The sequence below is a fragment of the Pistacia vera genome, unplaced genomic scaffold (assembly GCF_008641045.1).
Source record: "Pistacia vera cultivar Batoury unplaced genomic scaffold, PisVer_v2 Contig217, whole genome shotgun sequence".
Taxonomy (NCBI): Eukaryota; Viridiplantae; Streptophyta; class Magnoliopsida; order Sapindales; family Anacardiaceae; genus Pistacia; species Pistacia vera.
The window spans coordinates 877,770-887,047 of record NW_022196021.1 but is presented as its reverse complement, the minus strand read 5'-3'; the positions used below and the strand labels follow the sequence as shown (position 1 = coordinate 887,047).

Sequence of the window (9,278 nt, the reverse complement as noted above, 5' to 3'; positions counted from 1 at the left end):
CTTTGTAGAGTCGATCAAATCAATTATTAGTCACAAGATGGTGGTTTCACTAAAATAGGCCAATTTTCCATGTGTATTGAAGTGACCAAACAGTGTGAGGGCCCAAAAAGATTAGGATTTATGAAAGAAATTGACCCAATAGAAATCAGAAAGTGACGAATTGTGACAGGACATCCAAATTAATGACCCACAAAAATGAAAAAATTTATATCTGAGACAAAATACAAGTGGGTGTGGCCCCTTTGCCTCTCTATAAAGAATTACTTTCATTAAAAACGTGGCTAATTTGTCAACCAACTGCCAACTGGATTTTTCATTTTTTTTTTAAAGTAATTATAAATATTTTTATGTTGATTTTTCACAAGAGAATTCTGAATCAATGACGCCAATCAGGGGACATAGTTACTGGTTGAATACCAGGGGCCGAGGAGCCTTTTTCCTGGTACATATAACAGTAATACTATATATAAAATCAAATTTCCAATGACAACTAATTCGATTTATATTTTAGGGATATATAATACTTTATAATAAAATAATATGATTTTTTTTTTTAGTATTTTAACATCTTAAATACGTTTAAAAAGAAGTTATAACAGTAATTCAAAATCAATAATATTTTGCTTATAACTAAGTTATATAAATAGATAAAAGTTATACAAAATTTATGTAAAATAACTTCTCTGTCATTTATTTTTTCTCTATTTGTATGACTTAGTTTTAAATATAACATTGTTCATCAAATTATATAAATCCTTTCAAAAAAGAGTTATAAATATTTAAAAAATAAAAATAAAACTTTAATCTATAAATAAACTCAACCAGACAGAGATTAAGATACCATAAGTCTAAGGGAATATAAACTTATGGAAAGAAAGTAAGAGATTAAGGGTTAATAGACGGGCAAAGGAGAGCCACCCATTGTTAGTGAAGGGAGAGGGACGTGAATGTTGAATAACAAGATAAATATCAAATCAGGTATTTTATTTGTCTGCCATTTCTTCTTCAAATTATTTACGGTAAAGATTTGTGGTTCTGAAGACCCCTCTCCATCTCCAAGTTGGATAGACATCAACTTAGGATACGCAAATTCTTTTGACTTTTAGGCGACACCATCAACATTATAAATGCTTTTTATTTTATTTAACTTTTCCAACTATAAATTTACAGTGTAAAACTTAGCTTTGAACCATTGTTTTAAAAATCGAATCGCTTGTTTACCCGATCAAGGGGTCGGTTTGTGGGTTGACCAGTCCAACCGATTGGATCGATCGGTCTGACCGGTATATAGTAGTCACATCTTTAAACAATTTTATTAATTATTATAAGTTTGAAAACTAACAAATACATCCCTAAAATTTACTTATAAATTTCGATAAGTTTAAAATAAAACAAATACACCCTATAAATTTTATTATTAATTATTTTTTTCTCTCTCCCATCACTTCTATTTTTCTCCTTTTTTTCTCTCTTCCCATCACTTCTATTTTTCTCCTTTTTTTCTCTCTTCCCATGAGGCCATCAGTCCCCATCACTTTCTTCTTTCTCCTTTTTTCTCTCTCTCTCCCCATCACACCCCTTTCTCTCCTCTTCTCTTTCTTCTTCCTTCTCTTTCTCTTCGTCTCCTCTTTTCTTTCTTCTAATCTTCTTCCTTACTCTTTCTCTTGTCTCCTCTTCTCTTCCTTCTTCCTTCCCCTCCCTTTACTTCTTCTTCTTTACATTATAGATTTTAGAGTAAGTGAAGAAGAATAGAAGATGAAAATGAAAGATGCAATTTGGTTTTTTTATTCAAATGAAATAGGGAATGAGACAGTGCTACAAATTGGTTTAGGAATTAAGAATATGAATTTTTTAGGATCAGATATCAAAAAATAACGAACTGTTTTAAGCCCGGACTGGTCAGACCGACGATTTTGTACTGTTCCTCCAATCCATTGTCGGTCCAAAATAGGTTTAATTACATTCCCAGTTTTTATGTTAATCCGAACCGGAGTAAAGACCGACTTTCGATTAAACCAGTCGGTCTAGTTTGGGTTTTAAAACAGAGCTTTGAACCCTTTGCCGTTTCCATTAATGTGTCTAATCTCTTTAAAGATAGAGGTAAATTCTGTTTTAAGTTTTACTAACATTAAGGGTTTAAGGACTTCTTAATTATATTTCAGAGGTTTGTTGTATATTAAAGATTGCTTATGGGGTTTACACAATTACCCCTTAAAAAATAAGTAAATATATAAAATTTATTAATTTTTGTCTATCTTCTCTTTCATCTCTGTCCATGTAGAGCATATCATTGCTTGATTATTTATATTGAATATATTTTGTCTTTGTTACAACCCCCATCAGTAATCTAAGAAGTTGTAAAAATCATGTTTCTCTTTATATTCTTCAACTCCAAATTGGGTATAAGTTAAAACTATAATCATCAGAAGAAACTGAAATGCAAATCAAAACTAGGCTGTTTCAAGTGAAACTTACATAGAGATGGCAAGGATTAACAAAACCAGATGGGCAAACAAGAACATGAACTAAAAGTTGATCAGAGATACATACAAATATATTTTAACTATATATAATTTCCACAATGTAACAATGATTAAATGGTTACAAAGTGTAATCAAAAGTCATAATGTGGAAGCAAAAGTTTTTCCACATCAAAAGAAAAATGACAATAGGGGAAAACCCCATACTAGAAACTTACTTAAGACTAAAATAATACCAAGTCAGGATTACACTTTTCTTTTAAGAAAAACAAAAGTCGCTTAAGCATATTTTAACATACTACATAAACTTGCAAATTACCCTTCTAAATTGGTGCCATTACATCACGGTTAGCTTCCTTGCTTGTTGAGAGAGAAGCTATTAAGAAGTTAATGCCTCTACTCTATTGGGTGGAGCCTTCTGGGATTTTTTTATGGGTGGTGTATGGTGCCACATTCATTGACCTGCATGCGAATAAATCTCGATTGTAAGTAGCAGATTTCCAGGACTATATGTGTTTTATCAGCAAAGTTGCTTAAGAATCAGTCTGTGAAAATTTTATGGTATAAAAACTGACCTTTGTTTGCGCTTCTCCAAGAATAGAGCCAAGGATGCTTTCCGAGCCTGTGGAATGGCAGCATAAAAGTTTGAATGTCCTTCATACATCAAACACAGCAACCATAAATCAAATTAGTAAAATATCCGAGAAGGTCAGCAATAAACACAGTGACAAAGTCATTACTTGGCTGGCAAAAGGTGGTTTAATTTCTTAAAAAGATTATAGAATAACTCAAAAGTTCAATAACTATAGTTTTCGTGACTTCAATTAACAGACCAGTGTTTACATCAGTAACTCAAAAGTTCAATATTCGAAATCACAAAGGTTCTTCTACAGACTACGTATTAGAACAACTCTTCAATAAAACAAGGCCATACCAGAAGGTATCACACTTGTTGAAGCAACAGATCCCATCCCATTCACCCCATTTGAGAGCTCCAATTTGCAAATAGGAGTGGTTGCAACCCCTGTAGTTTTAGTAGCCATCGGCTCTTCTGTATTGTTAGACCCACTTCCCGACTGAGCACCAGTATGTGAAGAAACAGATAGAGGGCTCGAGAGACCAGATCCCGGTGGGGTGTTTATGGTATGGTTCACAATAACAGCATCAACTGCTGCTGGTTTTGAGCTGGGTGCCTGAGCTTGAACTTTTGGCTGTGGTACAGTTGGGGCCACTGAAGTTCCATTACCGGCCAATAACATAATAGCCTGAGCCTGAAAAAGATGCCAAAATTAACTTATGCTCACAATTGATGCAATACAATTAACAGGAGCCTGGATTTTTCACGAGAGTGAATGAAAGAAAACCTTATCAGGGGTGATATCATCATAGACACACACTGAACCGGCATAAAAGATTGTCATTTGAGCAGGAGCCCCATCGGTTTTAACACCATTCCTAGTAAACACATATTTTAGTCAAGTTTCAAACCTGCAGTTTCTTTCTTGTCAGAATGTTAATTAAAGTAAACGAATTAAGGCACTTCTAAGAATTACCATGGCTCAGTGAACCCAACAGAACCGGCGGTGGGAAGAATTGAATGTGAGGTTGCAATAGGAATCCCTCCAAGTACTTGTGGCTTTGTGTTAGCACCAACCAAACTCTGACCATTGGTACCGAAATGATTCTTGAAGAAAGGATTGTTCACAGAAACTGAAATTCCCTGGTTTGAGACTGGAAAAGTCTTCACATCGTGAGGACGATGCAGAGAAGGCACATCATTTTGCACAGAATAAGATGTCAGGGAAATATGAGTCGCACCTTGCCTATCGTGATTGAACGATTTCTATATAATAAAAACCAATGAAGGAAATACAATGCCAGTATCAGTTTTTGCCAACAAAACCCAGGACTTCGCTTTTAAACCACTCAATTTAGATATTTTCAAACAATCACGGAAATAATCATCCACCTTTTTTGTTAAGGAAAAAGAACCCCTTTATGGTCAATGTTCAAATCATATTGGACTCATTTGGAATGTTTCTCATGCAGAACAAACTAAAGTAATCGATTATAATTGAATCAAATAACACATTTATTTTCACATAACCATTAAATGAAAGAAAAACAAACCTGAATTTCTGCTGTTGAACGTTTTTGACTTGGATCATATGCATCTGCAGCTGAGATAGGCATGAAACCAGTTGGCATCAAAGGATCAGAAACAACCTTTTTAGCCTTATCATCTTGAACAACCTTAAAGGACATGAAGTGAGGAAGTGCAGATGCCTTGTTAGAGAAGGACCACTGTATACCTGAACCTTTAGCAAATCCTACAAATCCCAACAAGATTCACCAAAAAAAGTTTTCAGCAACACACACAGAAAGCTTTTAGCTTAAACAAATCAAAGCAGCCAAAAAAAATTGTAATCCTAACATGAAAGTTAGGAAAATTTCAACTACATGGTATAAATTAACATAAGTTTCACTCAACTTATACAGAGAAAGCACTATTCAAATTAAACTAGCACTTCTTATAATGAAAATTACGACTTAATATCTTAATGTAACAAGCCATGCAAGCAATTCAAAGTTACAAAACAAAACAACAAAAAATAAAAATTTACAAAGTAACCCATGTTTTCTTAACCAAAAAGTAACACAAACTGAAATTGCAAAAAGGAAAGATTCTATAAACAAATAAACAGGTTAAAAAAGGCAAATGAGAAGAACATGCACACACCTATTTCTCTTATCCCATCATTGTTAACCTCTTCCTTCACCATAGCTAATGGTTCTTTCGAGTTCAAACCCATGAAATCTCTCTCCATTTTCACTCTCAAAAGCTTCAACTTTCAAACTAAAAGCATAAAACTTCCTTCCAAGATCAATACCAAACTAAAAAATAAAACAAACCCACTTCTTCACATAAGGAAACAAACAACAACAACAACAAGAAAAGCTTTGAACTTCAGCAAAAGCCACAGAGAGAGAGAGAGAGAGAGAAGTGGTTTTTCAGTTTTATTAAAGCGTGGTTTATTTATAAGATCTTGACCGCTAATTTTTTAAATTAAAAATCACGAAAAATAAAATTAACTTATTATTGTATTCTTATTAAGCGGTTTTTCGGTTACCGGTTCATCCGGTCAGGTTACCGGTTGGTCCGGTATCGTAACATGTGCTTCAGTCTTAAATTCACTCATTATCAAATTGGTGCCCACCTGTCGGTGGTACCGCACATGTAATGAGTAATGACCAATCAGATTTTGAAACGCATATCTGACACGTGACTAGTTCTACCTGTGGCTTTAATACCGAGCAAATCGTTATACAACTTGGTCGCCGATTAATCGGGGATATTTCTAGTAGACTAGAAGTCGTACTCACAGTACTCGCCGCTTTTTTGTGCGAGTTGTGAGTTAGCGGCAGTTACGGTTGCAGAGAGGCTGTGATAGTTTTCCAAGGGGCTTCGCCCGAGATCGAACGGCTCATATTTAAACAAAGGAAATTATTATCAACCCCTTCTTGTAGATTAACATGCGTAAGAGTGACGTTAAGTTATTATTGATTAATTTGTATGCGTGGGGTGAATCGAGTAAATGTTTTCTATTCTAAATACAGTCTTCACGGATTTGTTACTAGATTTCGTGCAAGAGTGGAACTTATTTCTGCCACAAAACTTCATTCATTTAATATGAATTTATGTTTGAAGAAAGACTCTTATATATATTATTTAAGTTAAAAGATTATATTATTTAAGTTAAGAGATTTTGAGTTCGAATATATTATTAATTGCTAATAAAGATAATTATTAAAGTTTTTGTTCGATAATAAATTTAAGATCTCAAAAAATTAATTAAAATACGCGTAAACTGATCTAAACACCTACAATTTTTCTTTAAATGAAAATTTTGAAAACGTAAGAATTGAAAAGAAAAATAATCCAACAAGTAGCAGAAAGTAAAAGATAAGGTTGGATAATAAAACAAAGCAAAAGACCAAACACATACATGCAACAAAAGTTTGAATTATTTTTTTAAACATTATAGTATGAAATTTTAGGAAAATGAAAAAAATAAATTTTTAAAAAATGGAGAGCGTGTTACTGAGCTGTAAAGTTTGGTAAATGACAGACAACACGTGTTTTAATTTAAAGGAATCTATTGCTTTAACTATTCTTCTGAGTTTCTGACACATATAAGTGTAAAAAGCACGCACTGGTTAATTATCCNCACAGAGAGAGAGAGAGAAGTGGTTTTTCAGTTTTATTAAAGCGTGGTTTATTTATAAGATCTTGACCGCTAATTTTTTAAATTAAAAATCACGAAAAATAAAATTAATTTATTATTGCATTCTTATTAACCGGTTTTTCGGTTACCGGTTCATCCGGTCAGGTTACCGGTTGGTCCGGTCTCGTAACATGTGCTTCAGTCTTAAATTCACTCATTATCAAATTGGTGCCCACCTGTCGGTGGTACCGCACATGTAATGAGTGATGACCAATCAGATTTTGAAACGCATATCTGACACGTGACTAGTTCTACCTGTGGCTTTAATACCGAGCAAATCGTTATACAAATTGGTCGCCGATTAATCGGGGATATTTCTAGTAGACTAGAAGTCGTACTCACAGTACTCGCCGCTTTTTTGTGCGAGTTGTGAGTTAGCGGCAGTTACGGTTGCAGAGAGGCTGTGATAGTTTTCCAAGGGGCTTCGCCCGAGATCGAACGGCTCATATTTAAACAAAGGAAATTATTATCAACCCCTTCTTGTAGATTAACATGCGTAAGAGTGACGTTAAGTTATTATTGATTAATTTGTATGCGTGGGGTGAATCGAGTAAATGTTTTCTATTCTAAATACAGTCTTCACGGATTTGTTACTAGATTTCGTGCAAGAGTGGAACTTATTTCTGCCACAAAACTTCATTCATTTAATATGAATTTATGTTTGAAGAAAGACTCTTATATATATTATTTAAGTTAAAAGATTATATTATTTAAGTTAAGAGATTTTGAGTTCGAATATATTATTAATTGCTAATAAAGATAATTATTAAAGTTTTTGTTCGATAATAAATTTAAGATCTCAAAAAATTAATTAAAATACGCGTAAACTGATCTAAACACCTACAATTTTTCTTTAAATGAAAATTTTGAAAACGTAAGAATTGAAAAGAAAAATAATCCAACAAGTAGCAGAAAGTAAAAGATAAGGTTGGATAATAAAACAAAGCAAAAGACCAAACACATACATGCAACAAAAGTTGAATTATTTTTTTAAACATTATAGTATGAAATTTTAGGAAAATGAAAAAAATAAATTTTTAAAAAATGGAGAGCGTGTTACTGAGCTGTAAAGTTTGGTAAATGACAGACAACACGTGTTTTAATTTAAAGGAATCTATTGCTTTAACTATTCTTCTGAGTTTCTGACACATAGAAGTGTAAACAGCACGCACTGGGTAATTATCCGTAGTTTTTATCTCACGTGTTTTTTTCTTCGACTGCGCAATGATATCTTATTTAACTAATTTTTATAAAGAAAAGATTTATTCATCAAATAAATAAATTTTAAAATGATATGATAATTTCAAAGCCACCCCGGACAAGGTTGAAAAGGGTGGTTTAGAGATTGATCAAATTTTTAAAATTGTACAAAGATTTTATCAGTTATTAAATATTAAGGAAAATAATAAATAAAATGATTTTATTAGTTATTAAAAAGAAAGGCAAATAATAAATAATCCAAATAAATATAATAAAGAAAAATTATTGATTAAAATGAAAAATAAAATTTGTAGAAGTTGGAGAGAGTTCCAAGGAGAGAGATGTTAATTAATAATTTAATTATCATTTAAATCAAAAACAAAATTACACGTCAACAATCTCTAACTATTAATATTATAATCTATTAACCAAACAACTAAGCACAAGCTTGATTAATTAATTAGTAAATTAAGATTTGGTAAGAAAAAGATAAATATTTTAAGCATAAACATGGATTACTTAATGACAATTGACAATGATATATAATTTTGTATTTTTTAAATAATTCCCAAGACAATGACATAGTTAACATGTGAAATTAATTAAACTACTTGCCCTTACTTAGGGTTAAACTATTAAATTTATGAATAGAATAAAAGATGCTTTTGGACTAAGTAATCGTGTATGAATTAATCAAGATTATTTAATAATTATTTTAATCATAATTAGTACGTACAATCAAGATGATTAATTTATTAAATTATATGATTAAATTAAAATGGTGACCCTTAAGAAAGTGGATTTGAAGTATTACCATGCAACAATTATCCTAATAGACAAAGACAAAGCCAAAAGCAAGAATTTATAAATTATTTTATAGATGCTTTTCGGAGCATACAGTAATTAAATTAATTTTAATATCAAATCATGATTAATTTAAAATAATGGGTTTTGGAGAAACTTAATTAATGGTGAGATCATCATTTATTTTAATTATTTTGTTCTCATATAGCGTGAAAAGGAAACAATGAAACTTTAATATATATATTTTAATCACATGTATGCTGTAATGCAATCCCAAAAGCATATAAGTTTCACAATTAATTGTAATAATTAGAGATAATAAATTAACTTATAAATTCTTAATTTGTGTTGCCCAAAAACATTTTGTAAAATTTTTGTGAAAAATGATGTACTTTTTATGGTAATATTTGGATTAATGTTTCAAAATTAGATTATGCTAACGTGTGGTTTAAGAAAAAGAATAAAAAAATGCTTTTATTTGTTTATTGGGAAACAATTTTTGAAGGTA

At 31.7% G+C, this 9,278-nt stretch overlaps 1 protein-coding gene across 3 annotated transcripts; it reads right to left on the bottom strand.

Annotated features, from left to right (window-relative positions):
* Positions 1–2,547: 2,547 nt before the first annotated feature.
* LOC116130112 (protein TIFY 6B-like) lies at positions 2,548–5,526 on the bottom strand. Of its 3 annotated transcripts, XM_031415868.1 has the most exons (8): positions 5,221–5,526; positions 4,611–4,810; positions 4,299–4,323; positions 4,034–4,211; positions 3,845–3,935; positions 3,415–3,751; positions 3,056–3,134; positions 2,548–2,942 (listed from the first exon to the last, which is right to left on the bottom strand). In XM_031415868.1, exons 1-8 carry the CDS (start codon positions 5,306–5,308, stop codon positions 2,882–2,884), a joined length of 1,059 nt encoding a protein of 352 aa, XP_031271728.1. In that variant the 5' UTR covers positions 5,309–5,526; the 3' UTR covers positions 2,548–2,881. The 3 variants fall into 3 exon arrangements, with proteins under 3 accessions (XP_031271728.1, XP_031271729.1, XP_031271726.1); XM_031415869.1 differs by lacking the exon at positions 4,299–4,323 and having other exon boundaries at positions 4,034–4,221; XM_031415866.1 differs by having other exon boundaries at positions 4,034–4,323; positions 5,221–5,525.
* Between the last annotated feature and the right edge of the window lie 3,752 nt (positions 5,527–9,278).

Bases quoted from the DNA above. Each gene is read 5' to 3' on its own strand.
- LOC116130112 (XM_031415866.1), bottom strand. From the start codon at position 5,308: ATGGAGAGAGATTTCATGGGTTTGAACTCGAAAGAACCATTAGCTATG. The intron at 3,936-4,033 runs GTAATTCTTAGA...TGTGTTTACTAG, and splicing joins GTTGGGTTCACTGAGCCATG to GAATGGTGTTAAAACCGATG. The intron at 3,135-3,414 runs GTATGGCCTTGT...TGATGTATGAAG, and splicing joins AACAAGTGTGATACCTTCTG to GACATTCAAACTTTTATGCT.